At 47.3% G+C, this 25132-nt stretch overlaps 3 protein-coding genes across 3 annotated transcripts in view; 1 reads left to right on the top strand and 2 right to left on the bottom strand.

Annotated features, from left to right (window-relative positions):
- AFF4 (ALF transcription elongation factor 4) overlaps nucleotides 1–17027 on the top strand; it is a 44411-nt gene extending 27384 nt beyond the window's left edge. The window contains exons 12-22 of the mRNA XM_065848756.2: nucleotides 281–1198; nucleotides 3182–3270; nucleotides 4795–5023; nucleotides 7188–7279; nucleotides 7895–7958; nucleotides 8399–8535; nucleotides 8918–8989; nucleotides 9704–9797; nucleotides 10142–10185; nucleotides 10977–11197; nucleotides 11597–17027. Of these exons, the coding sequence (XP_065704828.1) occupies nucleotides 281–1198; nucleotides 3182–3270; nucleotides 4795–5023; nucleotides 7188–7279; nucleotides 7895–7958; nucleotides 8399–8535; nucleotides 8918–8989; nucleotides 9704–9797; nucleotides 10142–10185; nucleotides 10977–11197; nucleotides 11597–11715 (2079 nt within the window). The 3' untranslated portion in view covers nucleotides 11716–17027. The remainder of the gene's footprint in view (nucleotides 1–280; nucleotides 1199–3181; nucleotides 3271–4794; nucleotides 5024–7187; nucleotides 7280–7894; nucleotides 7959–8398; nucleotides 8536–8917; nucleotides 8990–9703; nucleotides 9798–10141; nucleotides 10186–10976; nucleotides 11198–11596) is intronic.
- Nucleotides 17028–17813: 786 nt separating this feature from the next.
- On the bottom strand, nucleotides 17814–23413 carry LEAP2 (liver enriched antimicrobial peptide 2). Its single transcript, XM_071814603.1, has 3 exons — nucleotides 19540–23413; nucleotides 18946–19076; nucleotides 17814–18096 (listed from the first exon to the last, which is right to left on the bottom strand). The coding sequence occupies exons 1-3, from the start codon at nucleotides 19594–19596 to the stop codon at nucleotides 18060–18062; spliced, it is 225 nt and encodes a 74-aa protein (XP_071670704.1). The 5' UTR covers nucleotides 19597–23413; the 3' UTR covers nucleotides 17814–18059.
- A 130-nt stretch (nucleotides 23414–23543) lies between these two features.
- On the bottom strand, nucleotides 23544–24147 carry UQCRQ (ubiquinol-cytochrome c reductase complex III subunit VII). Its single transcript, XM_065849386.2, has 2 exons — nucleotides 23932–24147; nucleotides 23544–23765 (listed from the first exon to the last, which is right to left on the bottom strand). Exons 1-2 carry the CDS (start codon nucleotides 24083–24085, stop codon nucleotides 23671–23673), a joined length of 249 nt encoding a protein of 82 aa, XP_065705458.1. The 5' UTR covers nucleotides 24086–24147; the 3' UTR covers nucleotides 23544–23670.
- Nucleotides 24148–25132: the final 985 nt, after the last annotated feature.

Here is a 25132-nt window from a genome sequence, read left to right on the forward strand (position 1 = left end):
AGAAGTCAGGTATGGTAACAGTGCCTTAAAAACTGCCGGCTCTTAGTCTGGAAAGCTGTGGCAGCAAATATCGCCTGGTGATATAACAGCTGCTCCAATTGAAGGAAAATGAGAGCTGCTCTGTGTACCTGTGTGCACCAACCTGCGTTTCACTCGTTATTTACCGCAGGTTTTGGGTGTACCTCTTGCTTTGGCACGCAGCGTAATGCAGCTGTCCCGCGGAAAAGGTGGAAATGTGAAGTATTTTATCTAATGCTGGGCTTTTTTCATTTGTTTTTAGCCAGAGCCGCCGCCAACAAACAAATGGCAACTGGATAACTGGTTGAACAAAGTTAATTCACATAAAGTGTCACCAGCCTCTTCCGTGGACAGCAATATCCCGTCCTCCCAAGGCTACAAGAAGGAGGGCCGGGACCAGGGCCCGGGGAGCGCGTACGCCGATCAGAGCGGCTCCAAGGATTTGATTTCCTCTATGCCAGGGCGAGATTCGAAACCCACCCAGAAGGGCTCGGAGAGCAGTCGCGGGAGGCAGAAATCACCTGCCCAGAGCGACAGCTCCGCGCAGAGGAGGACTGTGGGGAAAAAGCAGCCCAAGAAGGTGGAGAAGACGTCGGTTGAAGAGCCAAGAGGCGGTCTTAAAATAGAAAGCGAAACCCCAGTAGACATGGCAACAAATATACCCTCCAACAGGCATAAGGCGGCCACAAAAGGCTCCAGGAAACCCAATATAAAGAAAGAGCCCAAATCTTCCCCTCGGCCTACAACGGAGAAAAAGAAATACAAGGCTTCAAGCAAATCTGCCCAGAAATCCAGGGAATTCATAGAAACAGATACCTCATCCTCTGACTCAGATGAAAATGAGAGCCTGCCTCCCTCATCACAAACACCCAAATACTCTGAGAGCAATAGGACTCCTGTTAAATCTTCCATGGAGGAGGATGACAGCTTTTTTCGGCAAAGAATGTTCTCTCCTATGGAAGAGAAAGAGCTGCTGTCACCACTCAGTGATCCTGATGAAAGGTACCCACTTATTGTGAAGATTGACCTGAGCCTCTTATCACGAATACCAGGGAAGCCTTACAAGGATGCTGACGCACCCAAAGCGGAAAAGAAAACCGTGCCGGAGAAGCACGTGAGAGAATCCCAGAAGCAGACGTCTGACAAGAGCTCTACAAAAGGCAAAAGGAAACATAAGCAGGTGATAATTCTGTAGAGAGAGGTTTCCCTGTTCTCCCAGCCCCTTGGTGGTGGCTGCTGGTGTCAGGTGTGCAGCCCAGCAGCCCCAGCACTCCCCATTGCACTGACTGAGCAGTTTAGGAGATGACTTTAGCTATTTTCGTAGCTATTTCTGGCCAAAAAAAGGGGCAGTTTTCAGCTGGATCAGCTCCTCGAAGCACTGAATCGTGCAATATTGTGTATCGCCAGGACAAAGGCTGGGACAGAAATGGGCCTGGGGCATGGCAGCAGAAACCATAGCTGAGGGTGCTGCTGGACCAGGCACAGAGGGGTCTCTCCATAATATTTAATCTTTTCCAAAAAAGCATTTTGTCTTTTCAACTATAAATAAAAAACAGGAATGCCTGGGGGCAGTAAAGTGGACAGGAATCGATGGGGGAGATAAATAGAAGTAATTGCCCTGGAGAGCAAGCAGGCTTGGTGTAATGGTAAGAAGCCGTCGGTGGTGTAATTTTAAACTGCTTTTAGGACCCTCAGAACGTGGACAGTCGATATAAAGAGCAAACCTGTACCTCTCAGACGGCCTGAGCGATCCACTGAGCTCTCTGAGATTTCTGGTTTCCGTGAAGTCCCGCTTCAGGGACTCACACATCGCCGTGCTGCTCTCGATTTCATTCTGAAAATGTCGTTTTGACAGGGGTTTGGCAGTGGTTGTAAGACTTGGTTGACAGGTGGAGTCAAAGGATTGTGTGATACCACTCAGGGAGTCGTTTGACCCTCCAGAAGAGAGAGAGAATTTCAGTTAAACCAGTTTTCCTACTGAGCAACCTGAGTAAACTTGATCACTTACTGAAGTTAGTGTCAGGTAGGAGGTTTGACATGTAGCTGCAGAGGTTTCTGCTGTACTCTTCCTAACTAAGATTCCCATTTTCTCTGGATAAGAGAATGAAATGAGAATCTATGAGCTTTTTTTGTAAAATGGGAATAACTCTGAGCGGTACAGTGATAAATTATTTTTGCAAGCGTTACTGTATAATTCCTAATCTTGATGGGGATGCACTCACGTGCTGTTTCTTTGAGCAGTTACACCTTTCAGGGTATGTTTGGAGTTACAGCATTGCAGATCTGTGCTCTTCCATCTGAACCAGAAGGCTTTGGTAAGACCAATGACATGTGGGCTTGATCCCAGCAAGTAGCCTGGTGTTAATTGGTTTGGATCCTCAGATGACCCGGATGCTTTCTGGTGCGTGCCAGGGAAGATAAAAGCCTATTTGAGGCAACCAAAGCAAAACCCACCCTTGCCCCGACCCCTCCACTTTTTAGGTTTCGACACCACTGGATTTCTATGTGATATTTGCTGATCTGGTTCCTCGATCGTAAGACTCAGGGCTGCAACATCCCTGGAACAGAACCGAAACCTTTGGGTTTTAATCTGGGTCGTGTTACCAGGCGACTTGTTCTGTGAGGCCACATGTTCCATTTGATTCACTGTGATACCTCCAAGGCTTGCTGAAGGCATCTTAGAAATTTGCTTTCAAAATCCTTTAGGATTAAATTGATATAAAAATCTGGTCTTCAGCATCTGTGAGCTCACTTCAATAGACTGCAAGGCTTTTACCACTTTCCTGGCATTGGTAAGACAGCTCTGTCAGGCTTCCCAGCATCAAATCTGACTCCTGATCTCTTATTGAAGCCTGTGGAAGATATTTCTGGTATGTCACGGTGTTCATGCTGAAATGAACAATCTAGCTGCTACTTCTTTTATGCAGGCTGGTAATTTAGAAACCAGACTTTGTTTTTCATTATGTTCCAATACCAGGGTCTGGTCAAATATCTCATGTGGACTGGATGCTGTAGGGCATGTTTTTGTGGTCTGTACGTGTAATACTCTGTACACTGCAGAACACCTGCTAAAGGAGGTGTCTCAATGTGAAACATTGCCACTCTTAGTGCCGCTGTACGTGTGGACATTTGGCTGGATGTATTTCTTGTTTGCTTTATTCAGAATGAGGATGAAAACAGAGCCAGTGAAAGCAAGAAAACGAAACTGGAAGAAAAAGCTCCATCAGGACACAAGACTTCGAGCAGCAGGGAGTGAGTATCCGGCCGGGTGTTCACGCTGAGGGCTTGGGGCGATGGAGCAGGAGACGGGCGCCCATCCGCTCCCTCTCCTCCTCCTCCCCAGCAAAGTGTCTCCTTATCATTAATCACTGGGGAAAATGTCATTGCTTTCTTACCCTTCAGAAAACTTACTTCCGAATTTCTTCTAGTAGTTGGTGGAAATTAATTCCATAACCAAAAATGTTGGCCAAGGACAGTTGTTTTACTGAACAGAAGGTAACCCCTCCTGGAAGAGCTGGTGTGCTATGGAATATATGCTGCCTGGTTTGGTCTTTCTCCAGTGCACAGTGGGTTTGGTTCTGGTTTAGAAATCAGCTGTGCATCTGGCTTTTTGATCTTACCCAGTCTGTGCTTTTGAATTAACCCAGTCTGGCAATTCCTCGTTTATCGAGTTTGTAAACTGAGAATGAATTCCTTACCTGGTGTTGTCTGGGAAGCTGATGGCATTGAGATCTGGATCCATGGATTTAGCCTCACGTCTGTGTGACAGATTAGGGAAAGAAATGTGGGAGTGACCCAAAAGCAAAGTAATACAGAATTAGCAAATCGATAACATTGATTCTTTTACTTGTTTGTTATTTCTGGAATTTTCCATGCTTTTTGTAATAGCTGTTGGGCTTTAATTTGATTGATTTCTTGGTCAGTGTTAATCCACAGAGAAGAGTAAGAGTATTTTTCTGCTGCCTTTTGCAACTGCTATTTCAGATCAAGCGGCTGAAAACTGGTGTAATTATGTCATGGAAATTATTTCTCTGCAGTAATTTCCAAACTACAAATGTGTGAGAAGCGGCAGCACATCGGATGCTCGAAATCTTGCTTGCCCGTTCTGAATCAAACAGTGTCTTACTGTTTGTTAGGAAACAGATGTGGAACAAACAGATGAATTTCTATCTTGATTATACTTTTTTATCCATTATTCCTGCATTTATCTGAAGGGCATTTAATGAAATGAAAAGATATAATTTTATAAAAAGAATGTGTAAAAGTAATTATTCTAGGAAGTCCGGGGCAGGGTGCGCTGACGGGCTGCGCCGAGCCAGCTTTGCCAGTGCCCTGGGTTCCAGAACGCGGTGTGGATGGTGTGTTTGGCACAGTCATGCTGCCGGGTGCGCGGCAGCCAGCGCGGCGCTGCCTTTGCCACGGGCTCCTGGCGCTGCCTTTGCCACGGGCTCCTGGCGCTGCCAGGGCTGAGGCTGTTTGCTTAAGGCCTGCTGTAGGGATGTGGTTTGATGGTTAGAACTTGTCTGCTGGGTGTTCAGGTCAGAACAGATAAAATGGTGAGAACGAGTTCAATCTGGCTTTGCAGAAACCTGCTCATCAAGATGATTATTCCCTTTCTTTTCCTTCATAGCTGGCTTGCTGAGTGTCACAATAAAAATTTTGATTTAAAAAAAAAAAAAGGGTTTGTTTAAAATTAAAGAGTTTTGTGGTGTTGGGTGTTTTCTGTGTTTGTTTTTAAGGAAAAAAAATAAACTTGAATATGTTGGTTTTGTCCAGGTCTTCAAAGCCCAGCGCTGGTAAAGAGAAGGACTTGCTGCCATCACCCGCTGCCCCGGCCCTGCAGAAGGACCCCAAGCAGGAGCACGGCTCTCGGAAGAGGACGCTCAGCCAGTCCTCGGTGCTCAAGTCCAGCAGTGCCCTGGGCAAGGAGAGCGGCGGCAAGAGCAGCTCGTCCAAGCAGAAGAAGACGGAGGGAAAGGGCCCAGGCAGCGCCAAGGACGCCAAGGTAACGGGCTCGTCTGGCCGTGCCTCAGCCTGTTCCTCAGCCTGTTCCTCTGCTGTGCGGTTCGACATGCTCAGTGTGCTCTAAACAATCCTTGGCGGTTCAAGTTGAAATGTCATTAGTTTCAGGTATGCGTTGTTTCATGTCGTAGTGCTGATGTACCTCGGAATTCAGTAAGTTAGAAAATAACTTAGGAGGCATTGTTCCACACTAATGCTTATTCCTACCAAATTTTTGTGTTAATTAGTAAAATGTGTTTAGTAATCTTTTGATTGCTGGCGATGGTTGTTGTTTAATTTGTTAATAAGAAATATCACTAGAGAGCTGTTAATACAGCAGTAACTGGAACTTCGCAGCTGCTAAGTGAGGTTACTCCCATTGGAACAGATGCAGGTCTTGCCCTGAATTGCAAGGAGAGCAGGAGCTTGGTCCCCGCTCAGTGCTGCGATGTGAAGCTGCAGCTCTCATTGTATGACTGGGGGACCCCAGGCAGATTATTTGGACTCCCGCTCAGGAATATACAGCACTAGCCTTGGTTGGAGTGGAGAAAACATGGTTATAAAGATGGTGCAGAAAATATTTCTTAAGAGATTTAGGTTTGGAAGGTATTTAGATGGTGGAATTTGAAAATATTACAGGAAGATGGTACTCAGGTCTCTAAATTGTAACCTGCTTTTTCATCAGTAAATAAATGTGTGTTACTGGATGGAAAGGAGCCTGTGGGGACATCTGAGAGCGCACTGTTGGATACCTGTGGTGAGCAGTTTGGATTGTACGGCCAGCTGTTGAGCACAGTGTGTTTGACTGGGGGGATCCCAGTTTGTCTGGGCAGTCACAGCGTGTGCGGCGGTGCTGCTGGAGCTGCCGTGTGTGGCCCCAGCGGCTCTGTGGCAAAGCCCTGAAGCCTCCACGGAGTTTAAGCAACTGCTAAACCTCAGTATTTGGATTTGCAGTCTCTGAAGAGCTTAGAAACAAAGCCTAAAACTGTTCAGGAGAGAGAATCGATATGGGGAGGAGCAGAGCAGCAAGCAGACGTTAACAATGGCAGATTAGCAATGGCAGAAGGTACTGTAGTCATCGGGTGGAGTTGGTGCTTATCTGAGCGGGGACATGGGCTGTTCTTGGGGTGCCGGTGCCGTGGGGTTTGGAAGCCTGGCCGGGTTGTGTCAGTGGCTGCGTCAGGCGCCTCCAGGAGCTGTGATGGTGAATTCACCGCACAGGCTGAGGCTTTGCCCTCTCTGTTCATCAGTGTGAGGTGTCCCTGTGCCAGCTGTTAATTTGTGAGATGTTTCAGATATGCTTGGTCATGCCTTTCTTAAAGTAGTATTATATATGCCCATCCTGCATTGCATTGCTTGTTCTGCTGTTGTTTCTGCGTTCCGACAGTAGGTAGTACGTTGCTGTGCAAATCTGGTTCCTTGCAACTCCAAGATCCTTCTGCTTAGCAATAATCTGATAAATGTAGGTTATGAAATACATCTACATAGATGGCCTTTGGTCATGATAAATCAAGAGAGCGTGAAATCCTGCGAAGCTGGGGAGTTGGTTTATGCTGTTTAGCTGCTAAGAACAGACTTAGTTATGGCTCTCAGAATGTTTCTGGTGTCCAGTCTTTAGCCTGAAATGTCATTTTGAGCCGTGTGTCATTTAGGGGAGCAGGGACAGTGTGTTGTGAAGACAGCTGACTTTTCTCCCTGAAGGCGATACTTATCCTTCCAAAACTGTGTTTATTTTTCCCAAGGCAAAGACATTGAGCAGAGTGCATTGTTGAGACAAATGAGAAATCATAAAAATATTCATCACCGCTTTGTTAAAGTGGAAAAACAGACCTGAGAAACAGTGACATGCAGATGGAGGGAGGATTTCCTGGAGCCAGGGGTGTCTGGAAAGCCTGGGCTGCATTTCTGCCTCTAACGGGATCTGGTGTGTTAGTGAGGAGCTTGATTGCAGCCTCTGGGTCGCCCTCTGTGCCAGCGATGGCTGCAAGCCCCATGGAGCCGCTGTTGCTGTGTGTGGTGAACGGCAGCTACACCAGCTGCAAAACTGACCTTAGTGTGCATAATGCATGGAGCGACGGGAGAAATTCGTACAAGAAAGGCTTTTCTAGAAGACAGCATTGACCTAATTGTGCTTTCAATTTATTATTTGGCATCAATTTTGGTTTCAGGAAAAGATTCTGAACAACTCATCAAACTGCCCTCCTGCTCAGTCTACGGAAAGTTCCAAGTCAAGAAGAGCAAAACTTGTTTTTGATGACAGGTGAGGACGGTGGAAGGTGCCTTTGCCTTTGCGGGCGGTGGGAGCACAGGCAGCTCCGTGCCGAGAGGGGTCCTGGTTTTGCTGCCTGGAAGGTGTTAAACGCCAGGCGTGCGGAGCCGCTCGTTGTTCCCGCAGCGATGTGCGTCCGGCTGCTCTCGGCGGACAGCGCGGTCCTGCAGCCGCGTCCTGCGCCGTGCGATCCTGCAAGCAGGAGACTTCACACAGCTTGGGTTCTTCTGGTTTAAATGCTGCTGCGTCCTTTTCACCTTCCTGCTGCCTGGTCTCTTCCGAGCAGAGCCCGTGTCCCCGCAGCCAGGAGTTGTGGTCACTGGGAGCAGGGAGGAGGCTTTGGTTTTGGAAATTCCAGCTCCACAAGAGCGGGGTTGGGCTTTAGTCCTGGGGGATCAAAGAAAACACCTTGAAAAGACAGTAAATATTTCAGCATCTTGTGCAGACTTTGGGTTTCGCTTGTACCAATTCATACTGTAACTAATACTACTTAACTAACAACTTCTTAAACAGTTTTATCATTGGACAACAGTAAGAAACCAAAGTCATAAAAGGAAATGCAGTATGGGTGGGGCAGAATCCATTCATTTGTGTTCTCTGTTGCAGGACTTACTCAGCTGATCATTATTTACAAGAAGCAAAGAAGTTAAAACATAATGCAGATGCATTGGTGAGTGAATCTCCAACCCTTTCCCAGAGTTTGCACGTTAGACTGCGGTTTGGTTCCTGCGTTTGCCTTTTTGCTGCCCTGCTCTCCTGGGGCTTTCTTGTAATAGATTGGTGCAAAAGGAATTGCGGTTTTGTGTATTGTTGAAATTTGCTGTTTGATATTGGAATACGTTCTGAAATAAATGCGGTTATGTTATACAGCATTCGAATGTGCTTTTCTCACTTTGTGTGTTTTTTCTACTGACTTATTACTTGCTGTTTATTTTACATTTATTGTCAGAAATGTACTGATTGTAACAGTTCCTATTTTGATTAACAAAGATGTGTTTGAGCCTAGTTACAATGATTTAAAATTCGTGGTCCAAAGCCGCAATGACATTTGCACCAACCTAACGCGTCCTGTCTGGGTTTTGTCCTTGAAACCGTTTCCGATGTCCCCAGTCCGACAGGTTTGAGAAGGCCGTGTACTACCTGGACGCCGTCGTGTCCTTCATCGAGTGTGGGAATGCATTGGAGAAAAACGCTCAGGAATCCAAGTCCCCGTTCCCTATGTATTCAGAAACTGTGGAATTAATCAAGTAAGCATTGCAAAGCATCTACAAAAGTCAGGTGGGTGGGAAAGAGGCAAAGAAGAGCTGCTACATTTACTAATGTTTCGCCACCAGCTTTTGAGATCTCTTACCATTCTCCCATAAAACTGGACCACTTACCAGTTTGTTCCACTTGCTGGGGTTTAAAGTGTTTTCCTGAGGGTTGAGATCCTTTCTGCTGAGGCTCTTCAAGTCTCTCTACAACACAAAGCACAAAAAGCAAATTATTCCAATTGCTACCCCATCAGCATTTTGTTTAGGGTCTGAGAGAGGTTCCTGAAACTAGAAATGCGAAGAACATCAGTGTTTGGTTATTGCTAATGCTACTGTAATCTTTATTTTGTTGTTTACTTGCTGTCTTTGTTTGCAGATACACTATGAAACTGAAGAATTACTTGGCACCGGATGCTACGGCTGCAGATAAAAGGCTGGCAGTGCTTTGGTATGTGCATTCTGACCTTAATACAGTGCACTGATTAATTTGAAGTGTTTAATCTACATGAAATGCTGTATTACGCTGAGTTCTAGGGCATTTCTGAACCAAATCTGTGAGTTTTTCACTTGGCTGTACATGAAGCTTAATGCCGTACTGATTACCGATGTTGGGGCAGAGTGTCGGTGACAATAGGGCCAAGTCTTTGAAATGCTGAGGAGGAACAGAAAGGATGGGGGTCCTTCCTGTGCTCTCACCCAGTGCTGTGTCTAGATTTGAACTGGCTGTGGAGAATGGGCACTGGCCCCTCAGTTAACAAAAGGACTGCAGGAGGTGCACAGAACCAGAACCAGTGCGTGTTGGTGGAAATGGAAGGGGTGGCCGTGGCAGAACGGGTTGGGCTCAGAATGTCCTGACACAAGCGAAGAATAATGAAACCCTTGTGTAGGAGTTACTTAGTCTTGTCTCCTAAGCTCAGAGCTAATTATATCAGCAAAATCACAAAAAAATACAGTTTCACCTTAAGACACACAGAGCTGTTCTTACTTCGCTGAGCATTTAAAGATGGTTATGGGTTTTTTTGGTTGAGTTACAACTTGAGAGTTGGATTGTCTGAGTCGGCAGAGGAAGCTTTGGGACCACAGCTGCTGGGTTTGTGACTTCACGGAGTTGTGATGAACCGGGCTGTGACTGTAAATGCTGTGTTGTTCTGTCTTTGCTCAGTCTCCGGTGCCAATCTCTGCTGTACCTACGGCTTTTCAAACTGAAAAAGGAAAGTGCATTAAAATATTCTAAAACGCTGACCGAACATCTGAAGGTAATTGCATCTGTATTTTCTTTGAATATTAAAACCTGATCAACTTAAAGCTCTACATCACTTAAAATTCCTCAATCCAGCTTTCAGACTGCTGCATGTGAACTTGGAACATACCCTATGTGTTGCTGAAATAATCCCTTCATTTATGTCTTAGTCATCGGTAAAAAAGGGTGTTTTCCCAAATTTGAGTTTACTTTGATATTATTCAGAAATTTGGTTATTGCTTAAACAAAAAACTACAGAACTTAATTTGTTCAAAGATAACCAATTCAATAACCAGATAATGCATGACTAGTTAAAGTATAAACATAAATCAGGTGACAAATTTCTTCTTCCCTAAACAGAATTCCTATAATAATTCTCAAGCACCATCACCTGGTATGGGAAGGTGAGTAGTAAAAGTTGTTACCTGTGTTTCTTGTGGCTGTTCGGTACCTCACCTGTGCTCAGTGCAGCTCTGTGCTCTGAGATGTTGGGGTGATCGTTCTAAGGGTGCAGATTCGCTGTGCTTCTCTGTGTCAGTTTTGGATCTGAGGTTTGAAGGCTGCTGCTCTGCAGAGCGTGGCAGCAGGAAAAAGGGTCCTCATGTCACTAACACACAGGTCACTTAGTGACTTTTGGTGGTTTATGTAGTGCTTTCTCCATTCAAACGATAGCTTTGCTAATGCTGCACGCCCAGGTGCTTACAAGTACCTTCGGGTTGTCTATTTCATGGTGTAGCAATTCAATTCTTTCTGTAAGACCTCCCAAGGGGCCTTTGGGAGGTGACCCCTGTGAAGTTGAGGGGTGCAGTGTAGATTTGCATCGTGTTATCTGAAAGTGCAAATCATGACACTGTAGTTCCCATGCACTTGTAATGTTTTCATTATTGTTCCTCAAGGTTTGGATAATTTAAACAATGAATTTAAGACTACTGAATTAAGAGACGATGAGGTTTGGTAATTAGGTTTTGTCTGTGAAGCTAAAACATAAGAGTTGGAGGATCCTCAGCAGTTGTGTTTTGTTTTAGGGCAAATCCTGACTTCTTGATCTGTAACGTGGGAGAGCTTTAGCATCTCACACCCGAGATGGGGGGAGAGAGCTCTCTGAGGGCGTCTTACAGCATCACATGCCTAAAGTACATCTGTATATCTATATGTAGATGCATTTTCCAATGTGGTGTTTCTCTTTGCGGCGCAGCAAGCCCGTGGGTATGCCGTCTCCAGTCTCGCCAAAGCTGTCTCCAGGGAATTCAGGAAATTACTCTTCCGGGGCAGCCAACCCTTCAGGGAGCGGGTCCTCGGTGACGATCCCGCAGAGGATCCATCAGATGGCAGCCAGCTACGTCCAGGTCACCTCCAACTTCCTCTATGCCACTGAAATTTGGGACCAAGCCGAGCAGCTGTCTAAAGAACAGAAAGGTAAGAGCTGGCGCAGGTGGGTGATCACGTCAGAGGTACCGACTGTGCTGAAATGCTCACGGGCTTTGAGTGTTGGAGTTGAGGTTTGTGGTGCACAGGGTGCTCAACCAGGTCTTCTGCGGAAGTGAGATGGGAAGTTAAACCTTTGATTCCAGCCAAGTTTTCCCACAGTTTAACCATACTCTAATTATCCGTATCAACCAGTCTTCTGCAAAAGAGTAGAGAAGTTGATTAGAAAGGACATTTTACCTTTATTCTTCCATCATTGAGCCTCTTTCTTTTCTTCTGTCTCAATCCAGAAGGTTCATGCTGAAGGGATGGGGGTAGGGTGTGCTATTCCCGCGCAGCAGCCCACGTGAAGGAGTACGTGCAGGTTAACTGGTGTTTCTGTTGTTTTAGAGTTCTTTGCTGAACTGGATAAAGTGATGGGCCCTCTGATTTTTAATTCGAGCATCATGACAGACCTGGTGCGTTACACCCGTCAGGGGCTGCACTGGTTGCGCCTGGATGCCAAGTGATGGTTGGAACTGAAGGAACGGCAAACGGAACACGTTTCTCTCGCTGCCTCTGATCGATCTCCACAACACTGTGTCGTGTCAATAAGGAAGACTGCCATAACACATCGTCCGGGACACTACGAGCAAGGAACGCGGCCACGTCTCCCGCCCTCATCCGTGGTTTGTGTTTTAACCCCTAAGCGTCTGCTCAATGGACTTCTTCAGTATTCCCGTTTTTAAGTTATTTAAATATTTTAAAATTTGCTACACTTAAAGGTGTGGTTTTGCTGATCTATCATGGATAGACCATTGGAATTCCAGTCATAATACAGAAATAGTCAGCTTAAATCCTATTTATTTTAATTATTTTAATTTTAATTTTGAAAAGCCCAGTTTGGGGCGGTTTTTAGCTATTTCTTCCCTAAATTTATCCTTTTGAGTACTTAGCGAAAATTAAACATAGACACTTTATTGAAGTACCTTGTGAGCTTTGTTACTCTGTAATGTCTTGTGGTAGAGCCTGTAAAAGGAAGTAGGGTTGGTAGGTTCTAACCGTAGGGACACCATACTTTCCATGCCTAATGCCTATGAGTCGACTAATAAATGACAACTACAGATTTATTATTGCAGAATTTGTACAAAATAGAAAAGTTCCAGATATTCTTCTACGTATTAAGATGTTTCATTTAAATGAATTATAAAGAAATTTATATGGAAAAGTATTTAGCTGGATCTGACTTGGATTGTTTTCAAGGCAGTTTCAAAACTTCGATTAACACTAGAATCACAAAACATTACAGTAATTTGCATTTAATGTAATATCGAAGTAATGGTGTAGGAACGACGTTCGGTCTGCCGGGTGCGACGCGTACAGGAAAGGCTTCTGAAACCGACAATCTTGGGCTTTTTTGTATCTCTTCATTTAAAATACATCTCGTTTCCTTGCTTGTCATTTTGTGACACTTAGCAAATCGGTTAAAAAACCAACAGTAGTGAAATTCCTACCAGAACCGTCATCTGCATCATTTCCATTGACTGAGAAGGCAGGAATCCGGAGCAGAAGCCGCGGTCGGTGTTTCCCCCGAGGGGCTGGTGGGTGTCGGACACTACGGGCGACGGTTCGATGCAGAATGAATCGAACACTTGGATTTACCCCATGAAGGGTCCTGTTCGTGTTTTACGGAGCGTAATATTCACTTGTGAGGGAGCGACCGGGTGCAACAGGGATGTTTGGTGGAGCCGCAGGTGGCTGCTCCCACACCGTGCAAACCAAAGTACCTTTCCACGCGAGGTGCTTGTGCGAGTCAGAGGTCTGAACCGCTTCTGCCGTCGGTATTGCCGAGTGCCCCTACCACGTCTGCTGTGCCTTATGCCTTACTTTTAGATGAAGATTTTCTGAACTGTTTACAAGATGTTTTACAGCAGGACCAGGTATACTGTATGCAGTGGTCTTCTGCAGTACTTTGGTAAAATTCCATTTCCTTTGTACGAGTCCCGGCGCCTGTCCCGCAAACTGCCTCCTCCTCGCGGTGGTCTCCTTTCCAAGAGTCAGACTCGGAATCCTCTGGAGTGAGATTGTGGAATGCTGCTTTGTTTTCTCTCCCATTTAACTCTTTCTTCTGTACCAGATACGAACGTGCATGTTCAGGAAAATTATTGCACTAAATTTTTGTGTAGTTGTAGTTAAGTGCCAAAATCACGGCAACCTCGAGAGAAGGAATAGAATTCTACGCTACTTAGTACTGCAGTATGTCCTATGGGCTTTAAGAGTTTAGAAGTTTTGCAAATTAGTAACCTACTACAAGGTAGCTGCATATTCGTAGAGCTTCCTTTGCGTTCCAGCGTGTTTTGTACTTCCAGAAAAGCTTTGCTACGTCCGAATTTGTCCATGGTTGACAGACCTGCGCCTCCTCCCGGGAGAGCAGAATTGACCCGCGGGTCTGTCGGAGCGTCCTTTCCATTGAATCACTGTGCGAGCTCGCGTTTCTGTTGGTGTTTGCTGTTTGAGACAGAACTCTGTACCCTCCAGCTCCGCATCCTGGCTAACGGGACACTGTCGACTATTATTTCCTTTAATACTCTAAAGTGCCTAGCACACTTTTGACGCTATATAAGAAAAAACCTTCTTGGAAGTTGCGTTCGTAGTTAGGTTTGTGTAGTGCTGCACTGGCCCCAGGGCCGGTCTTGGCTTGCTCCGTCGTGCACAGTTACCATTCCTCTTGGCAGGAATGCTCTCATCTCTGGGAATTTTTTTTCCTTAACTAGAGTCCCACAAATACCTTTTGGTGTCACGCTAAATCGGTCTCTTAAAAATGTATCGCTTATCCCTAGATCAGTGCATCTTATACAATTTGTCTTCAAACGACCGGAAAACTTTGTACCTGGTGTGAAAGTGGCCCCGAGCTGTCGGGGTCCCCGCGGAGCGGTTCCCTCTGCAGTCACAGATCCTCTCGGTGCTGGCCCAGCTCTGTCTGTCCGTCTGTCCGGAGATGCGCGGTGGGCTTGTCAGTCAAGGAAACGCCTTACGCCTCTGGGGCTGTTTCAGACAGGTACATTTAAACTTCGCAGTTCCTCGAGCGCATCTTAGTTTGGGATCTACCGTTGTTTCCAAGAGAAAAGTGATGTACTTTTGTCAGATCTCGTCGATTAAAAAAGAGCAAAAACCAAACCAAAACCACAGCTGCGTAATGGGCTGGAATCGCTGTGCCACGGTGCGGGTGAAGGGCTGGATGTGTCCTCGCACCCGGCACCGCAGCCCTGGAAATCGTGTCACTTCGGTTCCAATGTGCTGGTGACCAACGAGGAGGGAGCCCCCGGCTCCTGCTTCCTCCAGGATTCCCTAGACAATTGTGTATTAAATACATATCAACGCTGTGATTTTAATTCCCTCGCTGAATGCGGTCCCAGTTGGCGAATCTTAAAAACGGCTGAATCAGACTAGGCTTGCTCAGAGATCGATACGCTGTGAATTTGCTGGCACATTGCAGGTCCTGGGTGATAAGGTACAACCGTTTGTAATTATAAACCAACCTTCAGGAGACCAGAGTAAAACAGCCCGAGACTTTTCTTTTGATTTGAAACTCTCAGCCATAAAGCAGAGCGTACGGATGGCTCTGCTTGGCTTTTGATGGCAGTATGCAATTTGTATTGTATGTGTCTTTTAATATATATGTATATATCTATGAACTCCGTCTGTCCAAAGTATATGTTATACTTGTTTTTAGATAATGGTGCAACTGACTATATTGATATATTATTTATTGAGTGCTGAATCACCATCTTATTGGTGACGAATCTTGCATATTATACAGGAGTGCAATGTATATTCCTTTAGATTGCTGAGGCTTGATTGCTGTGATAACAAAAAAATGCCCCGAAATGTATTTATGAATGGCCCCAACATACAGAGAGTCAGTACTTTATGGAAATAATGTAGCTCTTGCCTGGGGCAAGTAAAATAAAGCCGTAGGCAGATAATTATGTAGCTTGCCAAAATGGCAAACTACTGGAAAGAGAGAGACTACCTTTGCTGTATTTAATATTGCATTTGCCTGACAGGTGTTTGCTGTCACTGCGGTGTTTGTACTAAGGCAGATACAAGAGGGCCTGAGCAAGTCGAGTTTGAATTGCCCATTGGGGAGTAAACAACTTCCAAATTCTTAGATTTCTGACAAACACTTTGGTCAGGGTTTAAATGACTCCGCCTGGTGAACGGGTGTCACAGAAAGCGCTGTGTGTCCGAGGAACGCGGTGCATCCCGTGCCCCGGCCGCACAACGGGGAGCCAGAGCTTCCGCCAGCCAGCTCACACGCAGCCAGACCCGGCCCGGAGACGCGTTTCCCGGGGTAGGGAGGTTCCGTGAACTCGAGCGATCAGGGAATCGTGATGCGCCTCCAGCTCCGTGACTTTCCATTTGTGACCAGGGGTGCCGTGGGCTCCGCTCGGCCGCTCCGTGGTGTCCAGCTCGCGGTGTGGTCCGTGCCCCCATCCTGCTGTTGTGCCGAGTTTCACTCGATGCGCCCTGCGGAGCGGGTGGAGATGCTGGGTCACGCTTGGAGCTCGCCTGCGGTATCTTGTGTAAACGCTTCACCTCTTTTCATTTCAGAGGGCGCTCAGCGGCAGCGTGTCGGTTCCTGGGGTGACTGGTTGGGACGCAGCCGTCCCCGTCCTCGTTTTTATACCCATCCCGACAGCCGATGTGGTTGTGCTCAGCCCCGTGGGTTGTGCACATGCCCGTGGTTGTGCACACACCCTGGTTTGTGCTCACACCCGTGGTTTGTGCTCACACCGGTGGTTGTGCTCACACCCTGGTTTGTGCACTCACACTAGTTTGTGCTCACACCCGTGGCTGTGCTCACACCTGTGGTTGTGCTCGCACCCTGGTTTGTGCTCACACCCTGGTTTGTGCTCACACTCGTGGTTTGTGCTCACACCCGTGGTTGTGCACACACCCATGGTTTGTGCTCACACCTGTGGTTGTGCACACACCCATGGTTTGTGCTCACACCCGTGGTTGTGCTCACACCCATGGTTTGTGCTCACACCCGTGGTTGTGCACAACATCCCCAACCCTCCCGGCCCAGGCGCGACTCTTGCAAGCACAGTTCCTGACATTTGTATCTGGTCCCCCTTTTAAATTGTTTTAAGAAATTTTGTATATGGAGGATAAAGTGCTTATATATTTATTAAAAATCCTTTATCTTATTTGAAATTATTATTTGGTGCAGAAGGGTTTTTCTTTTGGGGGGGAGGTAACTTTAAACCTGTCACTTGTAAACGAAGCCCTTGTTCGTCAAACAGAAGGTACTGTTAGTAACTAATGGGATGTCTCTGTTTTATGCTTTGTACATGACGAGTCCGTGTGTTACATTTTGTTTCTATCAAAATATTTAGGCATCTGTCTTCAACCAAAACCTAAAAAACCACAAAACCCCCTGTGATTTTATTTGTTGCAATACATTTGAAATTTCAAAGGGTACTTTGGGGCTCAAAATTAGGATTTCTAAGTCAGTATGTGCATTTCACGTAATAAAGCTGTTAATGGTGAGCAAAGTATTATATACTAACTAGATTTTTTTCCACATCTGTATAGTATATTCTATGTATTTTGTGGTATTGAGATTATAGAAAGTTTAGTGTCTGAAACATGCGTTTAATGTGTATTTTTAAACAAATTTATGGCAATTAAAATATTTGGAGAAAAGGGTATCACATTTCAATTTGTAAAGATCTTTTTAACTACTGTGTCATTAAAATGCTTTGTACAATGCGAAACTGTAACTGGAGAAACTAAGTTTAATAAATATCAAATAGATTTTCTGTATTAAAGTTCACCCCCCTGTGCCTGTGTCTGTCGCGTGGGCGTTTATGCAGCTTCAAGCAGGTTTTTCGGTCCTGGTGTGGATGACCAAGGCAAACAGTGTCAGACGGTGTCAGACGGTGTCAGACGGTGTCAAACAGTGTCAAACAGTGTCAAACAGTGTCAAACAGTGTCAAACAGTGTCAAACAGTGTCAAACAGTGTCAAACAGTGTCAAACAGTGTCAAACAGTGTCAAACAGTGTCAAACAGTGTCAAACAGTGTCCGTGTCCCAGATTTGAGATTTGTCCAACCCACAGCGCCTTTGTTCCTCTGTGCCCTCCAAGTGAACGTGCAAATGGATTTTGATCAACGTTTTAAAATAGTAGACGCTCCCGTGGCTCAGGTCAGTCTAGGACATTGAAGTAAATTTGTTTAGAAGTAATTAAAATGAATACTTTTTGTTGCAGCTACCACTGGCTGCATTCGGGGTGTTGCAAGTGCTATCAGCATTATCGGTTTGTTTGCTCCCTCTCTCCAACAGCCCTTTACCTGGCGCTGGTCAGAGCTCGGCTGGCGGGGCCGCGATGGGACCGGAGCGATTCCCCTGCATCGGGTCCAAGGATGAACGTCTGAAGTCCAGCTTGAAGTAAGTGCAGACGCCTGCTGTGCGCTCGCCACGCACCCCGCACGGGACACAAGGAAAACCACGCTGGTTTGCTGAGTTTGAACGTTTAATTCACACCTTAAAAAAAGTAATTAAATATTACAACAACAACAACAAAACCAACAAAAAATAAACACAAAACCCAAACCAAACGTGGGATGCAGAGTCCTTTTATTGAGCTTGGCCGGAGCGCCGTCCTGAGGCATGTGCCGCCGAGGTGCAGCCGCGGGGACGGAATGCTCTCCAGCTCTTTGAGGTCCTTTTAGCAGTTCATGTGACAGCTGTTAAATGTATTTATTGCTCGATTTGCTGTTCTAGCTTTGAACGGTCAATAAATATTTCACAAGTGGAGGGGAGGGTCGTTCACAGTAACAGCGATGGGTGTTCTCATCCTGCCAGGTCACTCGGCGGCGGTTCGAAGGAAGCAGCGGTTTTTCCTGGAACACAAAGCGGGTTGAGGCAGCGCCGCGGGGCAGGTCAGGCTCGTCCCCAGAGACACCCCCTCCCGTCCCGCAGCGGTTCCTGTTGTCTCCATTGATTTTCTGTTCTTTGCTTTGCACAACAACTCCAAAACACACCTTACCCTGTGCTATAGGGTCAGGCTGTGCTATAGAAGTTACACCAGGAATGCCTTTCTGTCTGTATCTTCCTGCAGCTGCTGTTACAGCTCCCATGTTGATCAGTAGAACCAAACGATGCGTTTTGAATGTGTGCAAAACAGCAGCCCAACTACCACGTCTACCAGAACAGCTAATCCTACCTTGTCTCTGTTTGCTTTCTGGTACATGTGCAGTAGGTACCATACAAATCACCTTTCAGTCACTGAGGAGTAAATATAACTAATCAATTTAACTACGTACAGTTGGACAATTTGCTTTTGATATTTAAGCGGCCTCTTAAACCATGAGCTTAAGGAATCACTGTGAAGTGATTAATTTAGGGTACGATACTGCTTTTAATTGACATATGCTTTAAAGTAAATAGTGTTGGTTTTAAGAAGGGCTATTTTAAAGGTGTCTGATTATTGGAAAGCCGTCTGGAATGTCGTGTTCTTTTTTGAAAAGACAGGTTATTTGGGGTTGCAATGTAATCCTGGGCACGTGGACTCTGCTATGTTTGCGTTGCTTGCAAAAGAGGTCTGAAGCGATTGCCCCATCCCTGTCCCTGGTATCTTTTTTTATGCATGGAATTAAATCCCTATCTCATTTGGGTGAGATTAAGCTGGAGCTTCCCCTTCACAACCCACTGTTGGGTGTCGCTGAGCCTGAGCACCGACCAGGGTTTACCTGCAGAGCATGGTGATGCATTCGCTGTTATCCCTGCACGAGGCTCCGACGGGCCTGAGCGAGACTCCTCTCCAGAACGGTGTCATGCGCCGCTCCCGTGCTGCCCGGGCCGGCACCGCGGCCGCCTGCGCCTGCAACAGATGAACCGCGTGGGGCCACCGTCACAGCCACCTGGGGCCACCGTCAGAGCCACCCGGGGCCACCATCAGAGCTGTGGTGATCACAGCCGCTTGGTCATTCCGGTGCTGAGGTCCATCGTATTATGTGAAGAACTTTAAATCTCCCTCCTTTTCATTGTAGCGTGCTCTGTTAAAGTATAATTGCTTGTATCCTAACCCCAAAGAAGTGAGAAGTATGAAAATTAGCTACATTTTTTTAATCTTCCTGGGAGAGACGGCACAATTGCTGGCTGAGTTATGCCTCAGAGTAACTCAGTATTCACTAGGCAGTTACTCTGCGTGTTTATGGTGCTGAACCTCTATAAGAGCCGTACTGTCACCTCTAGCTCCTGCCGGTTATTAATGCAAACCGTAACAGTTTTTATAACTGCCTGACCGTTTGCATTCCCACTTCAAATAGTTCATCTCTGTTTACCTGGCTGAGCAGCAGCGTGCAGAGCAACACGACCAGCGTCGCTTTCCACCAGTGCATCTTGGCAGAGGAGCTGTGGCTTCACCGCAGGACCAGTTTTGGGCAGAGGGAGGAAAAGCCCCAAATAGAACTTCCCAAGCTTCAGCTGGATTTTTATAGACTTCATTCTCTTATCGTTGCATCACCTGTCAGTCATTACAGGAACAAAGTTCGTTTCGGAGCGAGAGGGAATTACCAAGTTAGCATCTGCCGGAGCGATCTGGTTCAAGGCCTGTCTGTCGAGCTAATGATTTACTCTCCTTCCACTTGTACTTTGTCTGCCCAGCGCACCAGATGTGCCAACTGGTCCTTTTTTTAAAGCCTACCCAACGCATTACCAGAACCCCACGCTGTATTTGTCATCCAAAGGGTGCCTGGCCCAAAGCGTTCTGGTAAAGATAAAAGCCGTAACGTTACTTCACGTTGGTGACATTCCCGGTGTGTGCGGCTTTGTCAGCTGGGCGTGTTCTCTTCACCTTGTTTGGAGCAAAGAATCACGCTTTGATTCTGCCTCTCATTCTTGGTACACGAAAGAATCACGAGGAACTTACTTAACTTTCCTTTCCACACACACAGTATTTCAAAAGCAGATGTAATACTTTGCAGGTGGGTTTGGGGATGTAGAAAGCGTGTTGTGCGTGATAAATAATAGACTTCTTCCAAGGATCCTGATGTGTCATTAAAGATGATAATCTCTGGACAACTAATCCCTGAAGTAACACACCATTCGTCTCTTAAAAGATGCCACAGTTCCCATTGATGTGGATGGACAGTTTGCAATTAATTTTTATTTTCCATTGTGAAATGAGATTGCAACATCCTAGAGAAAAGGATGTTGAAGAGCTGCCTGTCACCTCATCTTCTCTATAACCCTCTCAATTTACAGACCCTGGGACAGATGGACAAAGTGGACGTCGAAGGTTCCCGGTCTGTATGTGGATGTGCTGGACTCCTCCTCCTTCTCCTCATCCCTGAGGTTTTGTGCCTCTGGCTCCCACATCTGTCCCGTGTACATCACATCTGTCCCGTGTACGTCACATCTGTCCCGTGTACGTCACATCTGTCAGGTACAGGATTTTTGAGACTGCAGAGTAACATAAAGAGAATATCAACTCATCCATGTTAAGTGTGTGCAGGTTTGGGAGCACACAATGTTTTAAGCTACTTCAAGTAGGAAAGTACTGCATAAAGCAGCGAACAAGATTTTAGCTAAATCGCAAATACAAACCTGGGTGTAATAAGCTGCCATTTTCTGTGATTGCTTCACATGGAGGCAGAAGTGCCAGCGTGGAAGGCAAGTTACTTAGGTTAAGATAATGCCATGTTGTCAGATGATTGCCCCTTAGCCCAAACTTCACCAGGATTAAATAAAAACCTTTCCCAGCACGTTGTCTGCAGCCACTGTTGGAAAATCTGTTCCTTCCTGGGGTTCTTCTCGTACTCTTTCCTCTGCCCTGTTTGTCTTCCATCCCTGGGAAGAGGAATCAAACCCCTCCTTATTTCACCTTCCTGGGTCTTATGAAGCGAAGGAAACGGGTCAGTGAATCGTGGCACATCAAACAGCCGAACTTCCAATTTCTCACTTGTTTTTTCCCATGAAGTCCTTTCTTTATGTGCATCCGAGTTCCCAATTCTGCTGTTGCCACCAGGCGCTGGTATGGAAGAGGCAGGGAAACAGGAGGCGGCAGCAGGAGGTCCTGGCGGCATCTGTGCAGATTTCCAGGTTAGAAGCGGCAGCTTCGCGACTCTGGCAGCAGCACCCTCTCCAAGGCCTCGTTACTCAACGTCTTTGCCTACGTAAGACTCGTATTTTGTGACGAGACGTCAAAGTTGTTGTGTGTCCTGGGTTACTAACAGTGTCAGCAGTTTCTGTCTCTGTTCCATACCCGTGCCCGGTGGAAGCAGTTCATTGTGCAAGAAACTGAAGGAAAAAACAAACTGAAACTGAACCAATTGTTTCCACGTATGCAAGCCCAGCACAGCAAAGGTGCACCTTATAACAACCAAAAAATATCCCCACAAAACATTGCTACTCCTGGCATTTAGCAAAGGGAGAACAGAAACCAATTAAGATGACTGAGAAATTTTCAGGCTCCTTGTTCAGATTCTGAAATACCCACCGGCTGGGCGCTCGAATGCCCTGTGTCCAGAGGGGCTGGCTCCCTGCCCTGCGGCCTTGGGGAGCACAGGGGGCAGAGAACGGCTCGAGGAGCTGGGAAACCACTCCAGGGGCTGGGGATCAGCTCGAGGAGCTGGGGAACCACTCCAGGGGCTGGGGATCAGCTCGAGGGTCCGGGGAAGCGCTCAAGGAGCCGCAGGACAGCGGGTGGCGCAGCACAGGGTGCTTGGGCCTAGCCCGGCTGCTGCCAGCGCCGCGGTGCCGGTGCCGCGCTGTTTGCTGTCGTCTGGCAGCCGGTTCAGTGGGAGTTCAGCTGGCTGTGAAACAGGGGCAGAGACCTCATGAGCTGCTCACCCTCGACCGGGCTGAAGCGCATTGAGAAACAGGCACTCAGTGAAGCTGCCAACAAAATGGTTCACCTGTGCTCTCATGTGGGCTACGCAGCCACTGCCACGGGTGCTCCTGGAGGCTGAGTAAGCGGGACACAAGCACAGGTTGGGAATGAAACCCGCCTCTCGCCGTCCTTGCCAGCTCTCGCAATTGCAGCAGCCAGTTCCTTGTTCTCCCCTTGCTTAATCTGCTTAGAAATACCAACGCACTGAAGCGCAGAGTTAATTTAAGCACAGGATATTTTTGGCACAACGGGCAGCACTGGACAAATAGTGTTACTCCTGTTTCTGCCACCCTCAGAAACACAAGAGCAATAGGAACAGCCCTAAGGCTGAGCTTAGTCTCACGTGCTTTTTAATTAGTATGAAGAGCCCCAAAAGAATAAAGTGTTCAGCTATAAAAACTGCATTAACCCCCAAATTCCTGAAGTGATTGAGCATCCTTGTCTTCCAGACAGCCCAGCCCTGCTCAGCTGAACACGGGGAAATGTCACTGCCGCAGCGTGGATAAGATAAACCCGGTACCAGCTCCAGGAGCAGCACGGCTGGAGATAAACGTGTTGCTTTGTGTGGGACACGAGCTCGAGACAGCTCAGGACTGAACAGAAAAACTAAGGAGAAAGGAACCAGACAGATGTTCTTGACCTTGAACACTGCAGCTTGTTTTTACACTTGGAACCCTGGGGTGAATTTCCTTGTTACGTACTTAAGTGACTCTACTAACAGCACTTGTTTTTAAATCAAGTGTTTAGCAGTTTCCAAGAATAAAACCTCTAATCCAGCCTATTAACGCTAACTAGATATCAGAATTGCTGTTAAGCATCTGATCAACATGAATTAATACGATAACCAGGTAGCAGCGACTGGCACAGAATAGCCCAGGTTGGAAGGGACCTTGGAAGATCACCCGGCCCAACCTCTGTTGGGAGGGAGCACGGAGGCGATTTCCCAGCGCCCGTCGGGCACATCCCCAAAACCTGCAGCTTCCTCCAGCGAGGGGTGGTTCCCACGGTAACAAATTCCTGCCTCACGTGGGGATGAAGCCTCCTCCCCGGTGCAGGTCGTGCCCGGGTGGCTCCGTGTGAAGGGAGAAGCCCCTGTCCAGAGGCCAAAGTCCGCGTTCCGTCTGAGCCACCGGCCAGCTCGGGCAGCTTTGATCCACGCCACATCATGGGGCTTGTTTGTCAGACACATCAGGGGCAGAGGACAAAGGAGTGATGGAAAGATACAGGGAGCGGCAAGTTCACCTTGGAGCCAGGATCTCAAATCACCTCTGGCTGAGCGGCCCCGGCTCTGCTGGATACACCGAGACACCTTTCAAAGAAAAGTGAGTCAGAAAAGGCTGGAAATGCACTATGCTTATGGAACTTTTGCCTGATTGTCACTCTGTGCAGAGTGAACCGCACAGGGATTTGATGTTTCTCACCTTAAACATCTCAAAGCACAGATTTCACACAAAGTCATGGGGCAAAGTTGAAGTTTATTAGATGAGACTTATCTCCCTCTTAATGCCCTTATAGTCATGCGAACAAGCTCGGCATCAGCAGGTTGATAACGCAGCGGGTAAGGATCTCCTCCTGAACTCGGTTACTGGTCGTGCTCATAGTCAGCCGGGTTCTTCCTCTTGAGCCGCTCGAACTCCTGCGTGCCCCACGAGTAGAGCAGGTACCCGGCCACAAAGGCTGGAAGGAAAGGACACTCAGAGCGGGCCTGGCCCCCGGGACACCGCCCCAGGGTCACACCGCCCCAGGGTCACACCGCCCCAGGGTCACACAGCCCGGCCTCCCTGCCCCAAAATGCTCCCCAAAAAACGGGGGAAACCCGGGCGCGTCCCTCCCCGACACTCACGCGGCACCACCTTGAAGACCTGGGAGCTGAAGCGGCGCCACACGTTGGGCAGCGCGTCCGAGAAGACGTTGGGGAAGGCGCGCTGCTCGAACGGCGACAGGCTGTACGTGATGATGTGGCGGACCCGCGCCAGGTTCCCGAAGTGGATCCCCATGGCCGGGCGGTGTCACCTTCCCCGGCTCCCGGCGCCTCCCCCGCCCCGGAACCGGAAGCGACGGCCGCTGGCGGTTCCCATTCCGGGGCGGGCGGGGAGCGGCTGCCGCCGGGTGGTGCGGCTGTGGAATCACCGCTGTAAAATCGCTGATCCACTGCAAATCAGCGCTGTGAAATCACTGATCTGCTGCACATCACCGCTGTAAACCCACAAATTACTGCAAACGGAACAGCTGATCCCGGGGGAGCTTGCCCTGAGCGGGGAGTTCCGAAGGAGAGGCGCTAACGCTTCGTGTGTGGCGGCGCTTTAAAATCCTCTCATGAACACCAGGTACAGGTTTCCCCTCCCAGAGCAGGCTGCCTGCTGCTGGGGATGGCGGTTTCCTACCTCTGCAGCAGGAGATCTGGAATATTACAGTTATTATTTGTATGTGTCTCACTCAAGGTGGTGCAGCGTTGTCCCAGTCTTTAACCTGTTACTGAGGTGACACAGTTATTTCTGAGGCTGCATGTAACTGACCCAAACACGTGGTTTCTTCAGCTTAACTCCAGTGTGTTATCTTAAACAGGCTTTGCCGTTTGTGTCAAACAAAGATAGGACTTTATTTTGCTCCCTGGGTGAGGCTGGATTCCCACTTTTTGTAAGGGATTAGCAGGGTGATGTTGCGTTGGGCAATTTGATGTAAACCAACCAAATTTAGAGACTGCGCTGGGGATTTTTATTTGACAGCAAGATATTTGCCTTGAGCTTTTGGCCTTTATTTCAAATACACATTGAACTAGAGCCAAACCTGTTTGAAGTTCAACAGTTCCAGGCTGACGCGACCTTCAGTGAGGGACTTAATGTTGGTAGAAGTTACGTGATGGTTCCACATGGCAGAAGTTACATGGTGGTTCCACAGGGCAGAAGTTACATGGTGGTTCCACAGACCAGGGTTCTTCAGACTTAGAAAAGTGGAATTGATTTCACAGGGCAGGATCTGAACTGGAGGTCTGGGGAGGCAGCTTTAGGAAGTCACAGCATTTATGTAGCAATGCATTAGAAAAC

The sequence above is a fragment of the Patagioenas fasciata genome, chromosome 14 (genome assembly GCF_037038585.1).
Source record: "Patagioenas fasciata isolate bPatFas1 chromosome 14, bPatFas1.hap1, whole genome shotgun sequence".
NCBI lineage: Eukaryota > Metazoa > Chordata > Aves > Columbiformes > Columbidae > Patagioenas > Patagioenas fasciata.

What these genes read in the sequence shown, in the direction of transcription:
- UQCRQ (XM_065849386.2), bottom strand. Translation starts at nt 24,085, where the DNA reads ATGGGGATCCACTTCGGGAACCTGGCGCGGGTCCGCCACATCATCACG. An exon ending in GGTCTTCAAGGTGGTGCCGC is followed by an intron (nt 23,766 to 23,931) that starts GTGAGTGTCGGG and finishes CTTTCCTTCCAG; the next exon opens with CCTTTGTGGCCGGGTACCTG.
- LEAP2 (XM_071814603.1), bottom strand. Translation starts at nt 19,596, where the DNA reads ATGCACTGGTGGAAAGCGACGCTGGTCGTGTTGCTCTGCACGCTGCTG. An exon ending in GCACGCTGCTGCTCAGCCAG is followed by an intron (nt 19,077 to 19,539) that starts GTAAACAGAGAT and finishes CATCTGTTGCAG; the next exon opens with GCGCAGGCGGCCGCGGTGCC. An exon ending in TGCATCACCATGCTCTGCAG is followed by an intron (nt 18,097 to 18,945) that starts GTAAACCCTGGT and finishes TTTGTGTTCCAG; the next exon opens with GAAAAACCGCTGCTTCCTTC.